General features: G+C 37.4%; 1 protein-coding gene across 3 annotated transcripts in view; it reads left to right on the top strand.

The window, feature by feature from the left end:
- The window catches only part of eef2k.L (eukaryotic elongation factor 2 kinase L homeolog), a 67,864-nt gene that overhangs the window by 21,362 nt on the left and 29,618 nt on the right, over nt 1-16,884 (top strand). For all 3 annotated transcript variants that reach the window (XM_041575869.1, XM_018236450.2, XM_041575870.1), the window contains exons 3-5: nt 8,175-8,275; nt 16,410-16,470; nt 16,836-16,873. In XM_041575869.1, the coding sequence (XP_041431803.1) occupies nt 8,175-8,275; nt 16,410-16,470; nt 16,836-16,873 (200 nt within the window). The remainder of the gene's footprint in view (nt 1-8,174; nt 8,276-16,409; nt 16,471-16,835; nt 16,874-16,884) is intronic.

The following is a 16,884-nucleotide window of genomic DNA, read 5'->3' as shown; positions in this document are numbered from 1 at the left end:
TGAGTGTTTTACTATATATCAGTGCCCTGTATTTGATCAGTTGTGCACTTTGGAGCCAGTGTATCCATTGTCTATTTAGATGTTTTTCTTCTTGAACTGGCATTGCAAGTGCTTCTAGCAGATCTAGGTACAAGGCTTACCGTATATACTCGAGTATAAGCCGTCCCGAGTATAAGCCGAGGTACATAATTTTACCTCTAAAATCTGGGAAAGCTTATTGATTCGAGTATAAGCCTAGGGTGAGAAATGCAGCAGCTTCTGGTAAGTTTCAATCAAAAAATTGAGGGTTTCTGCTCCCATTGGAGGTGCCGGCGTCTCGTTTTTGGATGCCGGCAACCATTCTTGGATGCTGGCGAATATTCTTGGACACCGGCGACTATTCTTGGACGCCGGCGACTATTCTTGGACGCCGGCGACTATTCTTAGACGCCGGCGACCGTTTTTGCCCTTGACCCGAGTATAAGCCCTGGTAGAGTTTTTCAGCATATTTTGGGGGCTGAAAAACTCGGCTTATACTCGAGTATATACGGTATATAAAAGCTTGCATATTATTTTCTGAAACAAAACTTCGTAGTGTCTTTGTTATCGCACTTGTGACTAGAACATAGAATGCTTTCCAGAGCATGTGATGGCTCAAGTGAAAGAGAACAAACATAGGAAAATATTGAACTGCATCCAGAACTTGAGAAAGCCTGAATGTTCTGTTATGAGGATACTGTGTCAACAACTGAAATGTAAATGAAATGTGCTAGAAGCACTGTATAAGAAAGCAAAAGGTACAGGGTTTTAGTTTCAAAGATCTGCTATAAAGCATCACCAGTCCGAAGGGCAGTGGCACATGGGACAATCTCAGCCTTTTTTCTTTGCTTAACTTTGGAAAACTATACCTCTGAACAATGTAGGTCTCTATAAAAATATATTGTACAAAACAGCTCATACATAAAACCCTGCATCATGTAAATAAACCATTTTTATAATAATATACTTGTTAGTAGTATGTGCGATTGGCTAATCCTAAATAGAAAATTGCCTTTTTTAAAAATAAGGCCCTTCCCCTGGGATCCTGCATCTCACGGTGCACACAAACAAACCAAAGGCACACATACATGTTAGGTCACACAAGCCAATTACTTAATGACAAAGTTCTGTCTTTTACCCCCACACTTCTTCCTGTTACAGTTAGAGCTGCATTATTTCTGGTCAGGTGATCTCTGAGGCAGCACACAGACCATAACAGCATGGTAGCTCAAGGGAAAAGATGTAAAAGGGCAATGTGTACATAAATATATGTTCCAGTTTGGCCAGATTCTTTAAAATGCCACTTAATATAATGTAAACTATCTGTAAGTATTCATTCTGGGAGTATGATATGCTTTTAAAATCCAATTTCAATATGCTGGAATGTCCTCCATTATAGGCCTGAAATCCCAAGCACAGGCTTGCACAAAGTAGGGGGGAACAGAACAGTTCAGGTCTTCCAAAACACTCTTCAGGTTTATACAGAGATGTTTCAGGAAAACTGTTGTTGACTGTCAGTGTTGTGTTTTACCTTGATGGTGCAGTGACAACAGTGCTTTTCGGATGTTTATACAGAACAACCTTATGAGTGCAGAATACTCTATCCAGAGATTCATAGCAGTGCTCTAAACAATTCAATAAACAATTCTAATCAATTCTCTTAGTTCATTTGGACAGACTGATTCCCTTCTGAAATAAGATTAGGTTTATAATGGTATCTGTTTTCCTTTCACTTCCCTCCAACTTCTCTAAAGATGTGATTGAATTAGTTGGCAGTTAAGCCTTGCATAAGCAGCCATTATTTCTCAGGCTAGCTGCTCACTCATGGTGAACATGCTTCTATGTCATTGGGGTGTGGCCAACAAAACATGGAGGGAAGGGAACTCTCCTCTCATAGCAAGGAGATATTCTTCAATTTTCAGAAAGATACCATAAATCTTATGTCAGAAAATGTATTTTCTTATACTGTACCACTACCCAGCACATATCTGTATGTGGTATTACTTTAAGGTCTAGGCACAATAGGCCTTTCATTTCTGCAGTGGATGATAAAAATCAGCGAATAAACATTGGTTCTTTGTACCTCTTAAGTAACAGTGTTTTATTATCACAGAGTGACATCCCTCTGTAATAAATAACGTTTCTAGTGAAAAAAATAAACCTTATGGCTTATATTTTGAAAATGAGACAAAAAGTACACAGCATCGTGCGATATGCTGAAGATAATTATAATAATAATTAAGTGTGTATAACATAGCATGCCAAATTTCAAGCGATGTTGTCTAGTTGAAGCCAGGAAAACTGGGGGTAGCTGCCTGCTTGGCCCTGCAAACAATTGGACAACAGATAGATTTCAATGTGACCGATGAAAATTTTGTAACCTGGCCAATCAATTAAATGCAGGATCGTTTGATTCCCACCAACCTAACCATAATTTGATGGATTGGTTAGATTGCACCCTTAGTCTCCATTGATGTCTCTTGTGCATCTCCTAGAATGGACAGTCCAAATATTCTAAGCATGGCTGCTTGGCTGATCGAGGTCGGGTATGTGTCTTACAATTTAGTCTTCACCTCATTTACAAGCCGTATAAATACATTTAAAGTCCCTTGTTATATGATGCAAATATAGGCTCTGTTATTTCTGTTAACATCCACAGTTATGTATGTGTAAAAGTTCACAACTAATTTACACATTTCAAATTAAATGAATTCTCACCGAGATATTTTTGTACATCTTCTAAAAAAGTATATAACAATTGTTGTCAGTGCCTTTATCTAAGTTTATAAGGAGTTTTGTATGCACTCTCAAAACCCATGATCTGCTCCCAATGACAATGATTACCTTCACACACTGCTGTATGTGAGATATACTGCAGCATCTATGAGGTGACACAATATATATATATTTCACTCTGATACCGGCACTCTCGATAACTGCGGTAAATGTGCCTGTGTGCAGAGACAGCAAATTAAACGAAATATATCCAGAAGAATCCGCACTCACAGGTCTTACTAATTAAAATTTAAGTTTTATTTTTTAAAACACGGTCTGACGTTTCGGCCGACCAACGGCCTTTCTCAAAATATAAATATATCTTCGAATATATATATATATATATATATATATATATATGTATATATATATAGATATATAGCTAGATAGATAGATAGAAAATGCAAAGTAACCAAAATGCCAGCGATAAGGGTCTTTAAATCTATTGGTTTGTATAAGCTTTCCTTGCTTCTCTCTCCTATATCAGAAATACATTGCATTACCTCCACCGCCTCTTCCTTGTGTCATATAAAAAAAAAGTGTTTCACATTCATTTCGTTTTTATAACATGAACATTTTTATTATGATGAACTTAGATAAAAGTGTTGTGATTAACTCAACACTTAACTGTAAACTGATGTTGTTCAGCCTTTGTTAAAAGGCAAAACAAGATCATAATGCACAAAAAAAAACAATGTCCTTTTCATAAGTAGGGTTTATTGCAGGTCGTAACTTATTGTGCAGGTGCAAGGTTATGAACATCTGCATAGCTGTATATTGCATATATTTGAATTTGAGCTGAAATAACATCTGATGTTATGGCCATAAATAGAAGGGACCATTCTATGCAGGTTGGGGAAAACTTGTATCTGCAGAGGCAGCTCCCACATGTGTATAAATATAGTGAATAAAGTATCTCCTGTTGTAAAATATAAGAATATAAGTTACAGAGTAGTCCCATGACCTTATAAAAGCACGAGGCTTAAGGCCACAGGGTAGATTTATCAAAGAGTGAAGTTAGAGATCTCCACAGTCTGCAGAGTGAAATACCGCCTCTCTCCATTTATTTCTATGGGATTTTTAAAGGCGTTTTTATCAAATAGTGAACTTTCTTTGATAAAGGTGGTATTTCACTCTGCGGACTGTGGAGATCTCTAACTTCACTCTTTGATAAATCTACCCCAAGTGTTTTTATAGTCATAGAACTCTGAGGTGACCTCTAATATCCTCATATTTTTCAACAGGGGTACTTTATTTATTATAATACACAAGTTTCAGTGAGTCATGTGACAGAAATGACATCAATAAGCTCTGATTATAACCGATGACATCACTAAGCACCTTTTATCAGGATATTATTTACAGGATATTCATGGCTCTTGTGTATTATACAATATACATGCAAGGGACACTACTAAAAGGAATACTTTTTTGATTTATAGATCAGAGAAAGGATTTGGTATTTGGGAGGGGGTGTTGGTACAGTGTTGGTTCAGGACTGCCATAATGAATCTTGAAATCCATATAAACTAAGAATTGATATCCCCAGTCCCAGCTTCTTTAACCAGCACAGTAGACTCTCCAGGTCCTCTATATTGCTTTCTCTGCTTGGTAGAGGAAACAACCTAGTGTTCTTTGCTGACATGTATTGGACCCCTAGTCAAAACCCCAGATTTTGCAGAGTTAAAAAAAAACTTTGCTGTTGTGGCATGTTGTACTGCATTTGCAGTGCAACAAGGCCTAAAATGTGTGTGCCTTCTCCAGGGTCCCCAGGTGACCCCGCTTGATGGTTGATCTTGGGGGTGGCTCAATTCTGTATTTGACGATGTTGAGAACTATGATTAAACAGACACTCTTTCTTATTCATAATAATAGTAATACGCTATTATTTTTACCATTTGTCTGCACAGCAATTTATTTGCTTTAGTTCTTGTTAATTTAAAGGGGTAGTTCACCTTCCAACACTTTTTTCAGTTTAGTTGGTTTCAGATAGTTCCCCAAAAATAAAGACAAAAAATGAAGACAACTCAACTGAAAAAAAAGTGTTTGGAAGGTGAACTACCCCTTTAACTGTTCTGTCTTATTAGAAAGAAAAACAAATCCTAGTGCAATCTTTGTCCTTCTTTCAGCTATAAATTGGAAGATGGTTTTATAAGCGGAATGCAAACAGCCATTTTCTACCAAAAAAAATTACATTAATTTGTACTGTTCTGTAGCATATGTGTTGATGTCCATACTGTCATATAACATCATAGTCATTTTTGCAAAGATTATATTCCTTCAATGATTATGTATGTGCTAATGACCTAACGTTGCATGTATTCCAATCATTGGTCATAGTGACTGGCTGGAAGGGTTTGGAATGGTACATTATACTCTGTGCTATCAGTGTGAAGGTTTTGCCTAGTAGCAGTGGGGCCTGGTCTCACAGTAAAATACCTTGTGTGGGGTCCTTTTAATAATTCAGTTGTGCAGTGGTAAGTAAGCTGCAAATTTCCAGTATTTTTCGGGCTTATATTCACATATTAATGATTTGGCCTGTCCTATTCAATCACTGAGGAAAAACCATACAACATAGCAGAGCAGCAGGGTAGGGTGGCTAATACAAGCACTAAGTGGCCTTTCCGCTTTGCCGTACTGATTCAGGAGGACAGCGTTTTTTCTGTCAAATAGCAAATTACCCTATGGCCATTTGCTGCCTGATCATACTAGTTTGATGGGCACTAGGCCGTCTGAATAAAGGCATATTTATGCTCCCCCTATAAACCACAGAAAATTACATACCTACTTTATCTCAGCAGTAAAAGCAATGGGGAACTAAAACTATGGTTCAGCAGTGGGGACTGATAATAGTGATGCAATCCAGTAGGTAACTGGATGGAAGAAATGTTCACATTTTCCACTGAGCAGGTTCTGCAGCTCTTCCCTAAATATATGCCGGAGAACAGCATGAAATCAGTCAGCCCAGCGGTTCCTGTTTGACTTTTTCCTGTTAATGACTCCATTGTTGCTGTGAATGAAATCTGGAATTCTTTTTTGCATTGAATGTCTAACTTTTAAACAGTGCTTAGTAAGGTGTCTCTGGTTTTCTTTACACATGCATGCATATATATATATCTATATATATATATATATATATATATATATATATATATATATATATATATATCTATATATATATATATATATATATATATATATATATATATATATATATATATACACATACATACATAGAACTGGTGATTACTATGCCCATAAATATGTAGGGTTTATTGCTATGGCACATGGGCCAACTGCCAGATTTTCAGCTCTATAAGCAGCAAATCCCTGGGAATTGCCCCTTCTTTTCGTTGTCTGATAATCACCTGCACTCTGTCAGTACACTTGTGGGTTAGGTGATTATTACTCAAAAACATGGCAATGAGTGTTTCCAAAGTAACGCTAATTGCTTGACCCGTGAGCACACTGGCAGGGTCCAAGAAATTACCATACAAGTCAATAGAAGGCCACCTTGCCACCTTCCAAACTGGAAATCATGTGGGTGGTAAACCAATAGCAATTGCCCTGTGTGCCATTGAACTAAAACTCTTCTCTGATGGAAACAATTCTCAAATAAGTTCTTGGCACACAGTGCTTGGAATGCTCAAGGTTTAGCCAGATAGAATGAAAGCACTGTACCAAGTACAATTTTATTCCTGAACCAACAAATATATATTTTTTTAGTTTTAATATGGGTGTGTAAGCAGCCATTTCAAGACACATGACTGAGGGCACCTGGGAAACTAGCAAGATGTCTAGCCCCATGTTAAATTTCAAAATGAAAGGGGAGGTTCACCTTTCAGTTAAATTTTAGTATGTTATAGAATGGCCAATTCCTAGCAACTTGCCTCTTTCCAGTTTTTAAATGGGGGTCACGGACCCCACCTTAAAAACAAATGCTCTGTAAGTCTACAAATATATGTTTATTGCTCATCATTTTCTTTAGGCCCTCTCCTATTCATATTCCAGTCACTAGGGTAATTTGTACCCTAGCACTAAGATTGCTGAAACTGCAAACTGGAGAGCTGCTGAATAAAAAGCTTAAAATAACTCAAAAACCACAAATAATAAAAAGAAATTTCAAATTGTCTCAGAAAATCACTCTCTACATCAAACTAACAGTTCCAATTCAAAGGTGAACAACCCTTTTAAATATCTATATCTTTGAAAAAATCTGTTTGCTTTTTTGAAAAACAGATTTCAGTGCAGAAGTCTGCTGGAGCAGCCCTATTAACCAATGTGTTTTAGAAAAAAAAAAAACATGTTTTATCATGACAGAATCCCTTTAACATTCCACATCCATTATTCTTCGCCTATGTACTCTACTGAATGTCCTCTTGTTATGTCCACTTTATGTTGTTATTTTAAGTCAATTGGCTCCCCAGATACTTTTTTTCCCCTTTTAGAGTAGGTAAGTGCTTTGTTTGGAAACATTTGAAGCGCTGAGTATGTATGTAAATGTGTGTGCTCCTTATCTCGGCTGTACCGTGACCTTTACAACACAGTGCTGCTTATCTCATTAGAGACTACAGTCTGCAACTCCTGTTCCTTGACTGGTTTGGTCTGTTACTCAACTAGTAACAGAGCTGTTTAGGGCAGAGACACATGGTCAGATTCGGGGAGATTAGTCGCCTGGCGACAGATCTCCTCTTCTTCAAATGTCCCGCTTCGTTTCCGAAGTTGGAAACTTGAGTCTAAATTACCCTACCGTGCATTGATTTGATTAAGAAACTGGAATATAATTAATATGAGAGGAGCTAAATTAAAAGATGAGAAATAAAAAGTAACAATAACAATACATTTGTAACCTTACAGAGTATTTGTTTTTACATGGGGTCAGTGACCCCCATTAGAAAGCTGGAAAGAGTCAAATGAAGAAGGCAAATAATTCAAAAACTGTAGAAAATAAATAATGAAGCCCAATTAAAGTTGCTTAGAATTGGCCATTCTATAACATACTAAAAGGTAACTGAAAGGTGAACGAGCCCTTTAAGACACTTTAATTTTTTGGTGTTTCTGTTCCTTTACATGGCAGCAATGGGGCAGTATAAAAACCACCTTCCAGCAATTTAGGTGCTAAACTGAAAGACATACTGCCCATCTGCATCCTAGGTCATGAATTAGAGATATTGTATTTGCATTAATATACATTATATTTTTTAATGAGGAAAAAATGTAAAACACTTGACATTTAATTTCACCATTAATATTTTTTCAGTTTTAAAGAGTTTTTTTTTTTACTAATAATGCTATTAATATTGCTAATTTACGTATATTCCGTACATCCTAAAATCATGCTCTGTGCCATTCTCACTCCTTTTTTTTTTTGCCATCCGCAGGAGGCCTGGAAACATGCCATTCAAAAAGCCAAGCAGATGCCTGATCCATGGGCTGAGTTTCACTTGGAGGACATTGAGACAGAGCATGCTATCAGGCACAGGTCAGTAGGCGCTCTCCCAGCCGGCTATTACATTTCAGTACAGTAGGTCATGCAGAAAGGAATTCACGTGGTGGATAAAGATCTGGAAAGCATCCCTTGCAGTCCCATTAACCCACTCCTCCCACACTACACAGACTAATGATAAGATGCTTGCAGGCCATGGATAAGCAGACAGTCCTTCAGGATAATTGACCCTGGTAGATTGTGTTATGCACTGCAGGGACATTTCTTTGTGCAAATTCACATCAGGAAATCAGAATGCATCTACATTTTTTTACCTTTTTTTTATAATTTTTTCTATACACGGGGAGGCCCATTTACTATTGGTCGAATATCGAGGGTTAATTAACCCTCGATATTCGACCCTCGAAGTGAAATCCTTCGACTTAGAATATCGAAGTCGAAGGATTTACCGCATTTCGAACGACCGAAGGATTTTAATCCATCGATCGAACGATTTTCCTTCGATCAAAAAAAGCTAGGAAAGCTTATGGGGACCTTCCCCTTAGACTAACATTGGTGCTTGGAAGGTTTTAGGTGGCGAAGTAGGTAGTCAAAGTTTTTTTTAAAGAGACAGTACTTCGACTATCGAATGGTCGAATAGTCAAACGATTTTCAGTTGGAATTGTTCGATTCAAAGTCGTAGTCGAAGGTCGAAGTAGCCAATTCGATGGTCGAAGTAGCCAAAAAAAACTTCAAAATTTGAAGTATTTTTCATTCTAATCCTTCACCGGAGCTTAGTAAATGTGCCCCATACACATAGATATTTGTTCAGGAACAAAAACAATTAATATGATACAGTTAAACCAGTCCATGACTCCCTGGCTGTCTTGCCAGTAAATGCCAGTTTTTATTGATGGTTAATCCAGCCCCACGCAGATACTCGCTGCTATGGTTTTTAAAGGACCAGTTACTTCAAAAACTTTTTTTTAAAAATTAGTTGCAATACATAGAAAAAAAACACTAAGGGGCCGATTCATGAAGCTCGAGTGAAGGATTCGAATTAAAAAAACTTCGAATTTCGAAGTGTTTTTTTGGGCTACTTCGACCATCGAATGGGCTACTTCGACCTTCGACTACTACTTCGAATCGAACGTTTCGAACTAAAAATCATTCGAATATTCGACCAATACGATAGTCGAAGTACTGTCTCTTTAAGAAAAACTTCGACCCCCTACTTCGGCAGCTAAAAGCTACCGAAGTCAATGTTAGCCTATGGGGAGGGTCCCCATAGGCTTGCCTGAGATTTTTTGATCGAAGGATATTCCTTCGATCGTTGGATTAAAATCCTTCGAATCGTTCGATTCGAAGGATTTAATCGTTCGATCGAAGGAATAATCCTTCGATCGTTCGATCGCAGGATTTGCGCTAAATCGTTCGACTTCGATATTCGAAGTCGAACGATTTTAGTTCCTAGTCGAATATCAAGGGTTAATTAACCCTCGATATTCGACCCTTCATACATCTGCCCCTAAGACAAATTAAACTTTCAAATTATTGCAAAGTCACCCAATCGCATTCTGAAGAGGAGCACAAACGGTTTTTGATAAGTTTCTTAATAAAGACTTTGCGATTTGAAAGTTTAATTTGTCTTAGTGGTTTTTTTCGATGTATTGTAACGAATTTTTTAAAAAAAATGTTACTGGTTGAGATGTCACCAAGTCCATATACTATGTAAGTAGCACAGCTGCTCCCTCCAACAGATGTGACTGCTTTATATACACAGTGTGACAGTAATAGAAATAAGGGATACACCAAATCCACTATTTGGGATTCAGCCAAATCATTCATGAAGGATTCGGGGATTTGGCTGAATACCAAACTGGGTGGAAAGGGGAAAAAGTGGGAAAAACATTGTTTTGTGTCAAAAACTTGTGATTTCCCACCACTAATTTGCATGTGTAGATTCGGATTTGATTCGGCCAGGCACAAGGATTCTGCCAAATTGAAATCCTGATGAAAGAGGCCAAATCTTGTCCGAATTCTGAACAGAATCCGGGATACAGTGCATTCCTAATAGAAAAAATATACAGTAATTGAAGTCATAAAAATTTAATAATGTAATAAAAGGTGCAGTGCAATTCATTACTAGATCAGTAGCACCTTTTGCACTTTTTATAAAATAACCCCCACTGCTTTATATGTAAAGTGTGTTATTTACAGTAGATTCAGATGAAAGTGTTAATCTTTATAAAATAAATGGTGCAAAGTTAGCTTTAGTTCTAGTAACCCATGGCAGCCATATGATTTGTTACTATTTTGGGCACATTCTCAAAGTGACATAAGCATCAAACCTAGCATTGGTGAGCAGGGCCACCATCAGTTATCACAAGGGGACCCTTACTACTGTTAGCAGGGCCCTCCTTCAAAGGGGCCCCAATTATTAACTCATTGGTCACCTGAACCCTGGCCAGAGGGCCCTACCAACTATAGAATGGGGCTTATAAAAACAATGACACATGGCCACACCCCTGATCCCCTTGTCATGCTCATTATGCTAAACCTCACCTTACTGCTTTTATGACTAATAAAACACTTTTTTTTTGTCTCTTGGGGCCTCTTCTGCCATGACAGTATCCCCTGATGGGAGCTCTGTTTGTAAGTTGTTTTCTAAAGCACCAATCCAGAATGGTATACTGGTATCACTTGCAATTTTCAGCTGTATGGTATTCTTCCTTTCTGGGGGTGGATCTGAGCCTTGAATTCAAATGACTTGTAGTCATAAACATGCTAGAATATTATTGGCATATAAATGTTCTAGGCCACTTTGCAGTGTGTAAAAATTTCCAGTGGATTTCAAATAATTTGTAAAGTAATTGCAAATACATTTAAAACCACTCAATATGTGTATACTGTACAGATACTTTCATTATGCTTTGGGTGCTGATCCAATTTAAATCTGTAATTTGAGTATGTACGTACACTGCAGTTTGGTGTCCAGAAAACCAGTATAAAGCATTTCAGCAGTACAGTGTGTATATCTGTGATACGCTTGGGGCCTTGTAAGGATCATTTAACACTGGCAGGTGCAGAATGTAACATCCACTCTTTATATGCTGTTGGTTGAGCGAAGTAATGGAATGACGATTGAAAATGGGAGATGGTATTGGTGTCAGGTTATCAGTGAGAAGCCAGTGAGGCAGAATGAAATGACGGTGATTACTGGGCAAGAGATTTCCAGGAATGAGAATACTGTATGTTTTCTGTCATATGTATCCTGTGAAGCATTTAAAGGGGTGGATCATCTTTAAAGCAACTTTACTGTACTCTACGTTATAAAATTGTCCTATTCTTAGCAACTTTTCAGTTGGTCTTCTGCCTACTTCCTATTGCTCCGTGAGGCTACAATTCCCTTAAGGTCCCCATAGACACAAAGATATTTCGTTGGTGAATGATCGATTTCAGTGCAATCTGACCATTCTGTCAAAGTATCGTGAAGTTAGTGGGAATCGACATCTGTTAGAAAATTGATCAGCCAGGTTAAAAAAATCTTATCGTCCCCAGTGCAATCTATCTATGTTTGTAGGGCCAAACAGGCAGCCAGCCTCAGTTTTCCTGGCAATATCGCTTGAAATGGTCTTTTTAGTTGATGGTCAAATCGTACATTTAAACGATTGTTTTGAGATAATTGTGGTCTTACCATAATGAAAAGATCTTTTAAAAATCTTTACATCTATGGCCAGTTTAACAGCCATTACTTATTTTATAGATTCCTCCACTTATATGTCCACATGTCCAATTAATGCTCATTGGTTTCATACATGGATACAAGTTGACTGGATACTGCTACATCTTATAGCAAGATTGATATGTCTATGGGGCAAACCAAAGATAAAAATAAATGGTAAATCAGGGCCATTGCTAGAGCTTAGAAATCCCAGTTACATTCAGACCATGGGCCCTAAAAGAGATTCTGTACTTCTGTAGCATGCAGGGAGGGAGGGTGTAGAAGTAATTGGGGTTTTAGCGGTGGGAAGAGAAAATGTAAATTTTTCACCAGGGCTCATGCTTGATACCTTTCTCATAAAGAGTATGTTTCCCTTTAAAAATTTGTAGCGTTGGGAGAGCCAGTGGATTAATTCCAGCATTCTCAGGCAAGGATATTTACAAATCCAAAATAAGGAGGTCAGTGGAAATATACACCCATATTTATCTTAAAACCATTTGTTCTGTGTACTCTGGAACTTGTTTATAATAAGATCATACGGCCGCTCTATTGAATTCCTCCATATTTTACTGCTTGCCAGCCCTCTGCAGTGGTGTTTTACTCTGGGGCCAGGAAAGTTTCAAGACACATATTTCGAGGTTCTCTTTGTAACACATAGAACTGCACAGTTCAGCCTTAAAAATACAGTGCAAAGCCAAACTTTGTCAGGCTACATAAGGCAAAATATAAATAAACATGCCTTCAGCCAGAAGTTTGCTTTGTGCATTATACCCAATAGGGGGAATGCAATTAAAATTTGCAAGCGTTATTTAAAAATTACGATTTTGCAAATGCTAACAAAACATATTACATTCCCCCCCTCTATTGGAACCTGCTTTCCATTGGGGGCCTGCAGAGCAATTCAATTCAGGGTTCTTATAAATGGAAGGGCAGGGTGCAAATGTGTTGTGAAGTATATGCATACAGGGTTCAGCTGACAGCTCACCTTTCAGCTATTGTATAAACTGTAATACAAGTATATCTAATATATAGGGAATAAAGTACCCCCTCTTGTAAAATATAAGGATATTATAAGTTACCGAGGTAACTTCTAATATCCTCATATTTTGCAACTGGGGGTACTTTATTTATTATAATACACAAGTTTCAGTGAGTCATGTGACAGAAATGACATCAGAACTCGCCGTTTATAACTGATGACATCAGAACTCGCCGTTTATAAGGATATAATTTACAAGATATTCACGGCTTTTGTGTATTATAAGTAATTATAAAACAACTGGACTTGCTGAACTCCAGTCAGTTGAACTGAAGAAGCTGCTCGGATGAGTAGTAAAACGTCTTCAATAATTACTCAGAAAGTCCAGTTGTTTCATAATTACTTATATTAGATATACCATGACCTGGATGAATGAAAATCTTCATAGTCATGTAATATAAGTATAGTTTTATTATTTTTAAAGGAACCAAACAAAAGTTACCTTGTAAGAGGCTAGTAGAGTGGTGGGCCAAGTAGCTGACATACCGTATGTTTTGTATTAAAATGGCTATGTCACACACAGCATCTTTTATCGTTATTGCCTGCTAGGAAACATTAAAATTACCTTCAAGGGCCACATCTGGCCTTCAGGCCTCCCGTTTAACATCTCTGATTTAGTACCATTCATTAACCCACATTTATCTGTAACCTGGCATTGACTGCACCATATACGACAGAATTATGCACAAGAATACCATGCACAATAAACCTACCAATGTAAAGGCAAAATAAGACCAGCGATAGGTGTGATTGTGTTTATGCTGCTAAAAGAAATACAGGAAAAACAACCCAAGGCTGATGCAATTCCATACAGATGTTTGTTATGATACTGTTGTAAATGTTTAGGCAGTCACGTTCTGGGAGTCTGCTAAAGTTATCCTTTGGTCTATTTGTACATAAAAGTGACATCTGGGGTGGTGGGGGTTTCATTAAAAAGACCAGAATAGTACAGAATGGTGTTTGTGGTTAAAACAGTTCAGCATCTGTTTCTGTACATTGCACTGTGGTTTGTATTTAGAAAATAACCTTGTCATTTACAGTGGCTTTTTGTTTACTTCCTTTATATTGGATGCTCCTTTAAAGGAGAACTAACCTTCAAAAATGAATGTAGCTAAACATGCCATAGTTTATATAGTGAACAGAGTTTAATATAGTGAACTTATTAGACCTAAAGTTTCAGCTTGTCAATTTTAGCAATGATCCAGGACTTCAAACTTGTCACAGGGGGTCACCATCTTGGAAAGTGTCTGTGACACTCACATGCTCAGTGGGCTCTGAGCAGCTGTTGAGAAGCTAAGCTTAGGGGTCGTCACTAATTATCCAGCAGAAAATGAGGTTTGTCTGTAATGTAAGCTGATGCTACAGGGCTGATTATTAAATTCTAATGCTAATTGCACTGGTTTCTGTGCTGCCATGTAGTAATTATCTGTATTAATTGCTAATCAGCCTTATATTGTGACATTTCTATTCTATGTGTACTGTATATTGTGAGTGGGTTCCTAAGCTCAGTAAGTGACAGCAGCACAGAGCATGTGCAGTGAATCAGCAGAAAAGAAGATGAGGAGCTACTGGGGCATCTTTGGAGACACAGATCTTTACTGCTAAAGGGCTGTGGTTGTCTTGGGCTGGTACAGAAGCACAAAACATAATGTACAACATTTCTAGCTACTTCTTTAGTTAGGCTTTACTTCTCCTTTAAGCTCTCTAGGCTTTCACTTACATCATTGCTAGATGTACTGGAGTATTTACTATGTTAGGGCTGCATTAAGAAGCATGCTTTATTAAACATCAGTATTTGGTCAAAACACTGAGCAATGCAGGCATGAAGCAAATTATAGTTCTTAAAAGAAGCTTAATATTTACAAAACTTCGATCCAGAAGGGCCGTTCACGGTATAATACCTTTAATCATTAAGCATTGTTAGCATTAGCTAAAGCATTACGTATTTTTAGTAGAAGCTACCATACAGTTGTATATAAACAAAAGAGATATTAGTATAAACAGATGAAGCAAGCGATAGATCAAATAAAAGCTTTCCTGTTGCACTATATTGCCTGGTTTAGGTAAAATTATTTATTCCAATAGTGGCCCCTGGACACAGTTTAGATGGAACATTGGTCTGGGGAACATTTTGTGCACCCAAGGTCTCATAAAGGGGGTATATGGCATAAAAATGAAATTGCACTCATAGGAGAATTAATAGTAAAATCACTGGGTAATGCTCTGGGCCTATGACTAAGTGCCCACAAGGCAGAAAACACGTAAGGCTACATATTGAGATGTTTTTCTCTTAAATAAACAAAGTTTTACTGCATCAATTATTGGAGTGAAGTCCGGTTTGTGCCAGCCTGCAATCAAAAATAAGTACTTTCTCCTGAAAGCATCATTACCATATTCTTAGGCTTTCCTGAGCAATTCCTGTAATGCCCTGGGCAGTATATAATTTATAGCCTGTTTCTGTACTGTGCAATGTTTTACCTTCTGTGGGTACAGGGGATTTTCTGAGAACAGTATAAAAGATGTGTGCTCTCCTGTAAGTCCCCCCATCCAATGCATTTTTCGAAGAAAAGGAGCACGGGCCCATGGTACTGACAGTTCCCCTAGTGATTTTTACCTTTAGTTCTCTAGTAGTGCTTGTCTACCTAACCAAGTGCCTGAACTTTCATTGAGAATTTAGTATTATCATGAAGCTAGGGTTGCCACCTTTTTTAGAAAAATATACCGGCCTTCCTAGATATTTATCTTTTTTCCCTATTAATAACAATGGGATCAACCATAATTATAACCGGCCAGGCCGGTAAAATACCAGCCAGGTGGAAACCCTGCAGTTCTGTAGAAGAATCCCAAAACATATAGTCCAATTCCATTCCAAAGAGAGATTGCTGACCTATGTACCGTAGGTGGCACCAGCTAATTCTTTCAGCGTCAGGAAGTTCCAACAGTCTGCTGGCAATAAATAGAATGCATGGGATGTAGATTCAATTGCAATGCCATACCAACCTTTATTCACTTTCTCTTATAGTCTGTTTTGTTAGAGAGAAGACGTTCTGAAAATTCAAGCCATTTACTGAGCGTATCTGAGTCTATCCATCTAGTTAGAGAATTACTGAATTATATATATATATATATATATATATATATATATATATATATATATATGTATATATATAAAGGATGTATATTCTCTATGTAAAGATCTGCAGAATATGATGGTGCAATATAAATAAAGAACAATAATTTATCCAGATTATTAGTTGTTATTAATATTCGCACAATTCAGGTAAGAAACTATGGTGTTTGTGTGTGTTTCCATCTCTGTTTCTGAAGAAGCTGTGCATTGAGGGGCTACTTCATTCAGTGAAGTATTGTGCTGTGACTATGCATGTAATTGTGTTTAATTAGACTCTTTTCTTTCTTTCTTTCTTTAGGTATAATGCTGTATCTGGCCAGTGGTTTAAAGACGATGTTCTAATTAAAATGGCCTCTCAGGTACGCACTTCTACTTGTTATGTTGTTCTCAGCTTTGGAAAAATAAAGGCTTATTCCTCTTTCTGATAATAAGTTGCGTCATTGCCCAGAGAGATTCATTTGTGCTTCAGCAGAATTAGCCTTTGCTATTTACAGGAATTGATTGCTTTTGCAGCAAAGCTTCAATATTTTCCAAATCGCTGTGTATGGGCACAGAATCACAGAATTCTTAGTGAGTGAAGAATGAAACATTAATGTTGAAGTTAATTCCTTTATGGGGAAAAAAATCTTTATTGATGTGTGGGTAGATCTAAAATCACTTTATTTTTAACCATGGGAAAATTATACTCCTAAAGAGCTTAACTCACTGTTATTTTATTTTACAGGCATTTGGTAGGGGAGCCATGAGAGAATGTTACAGAACGTAAGTAATTA

The sequence above is a fragment of the Xenopus laevis genome, chromosome 9_10L (assembly GCF_017654675.1).
Source record: "Xenopus laevis strain J_2021 chromosome 9_10L, Xenopus_laevis_v10.1, whole genome shotgun sequence".
Taxonomy (NCBI): Eukaryota; Metazoa; Chordata; class Amphibia; order Anura; family Pipidae; genus Xenopus; species Xenopus laevis.
This window is presented reverse-complemented; position numbering and strand designations above follow the sequence as displayed.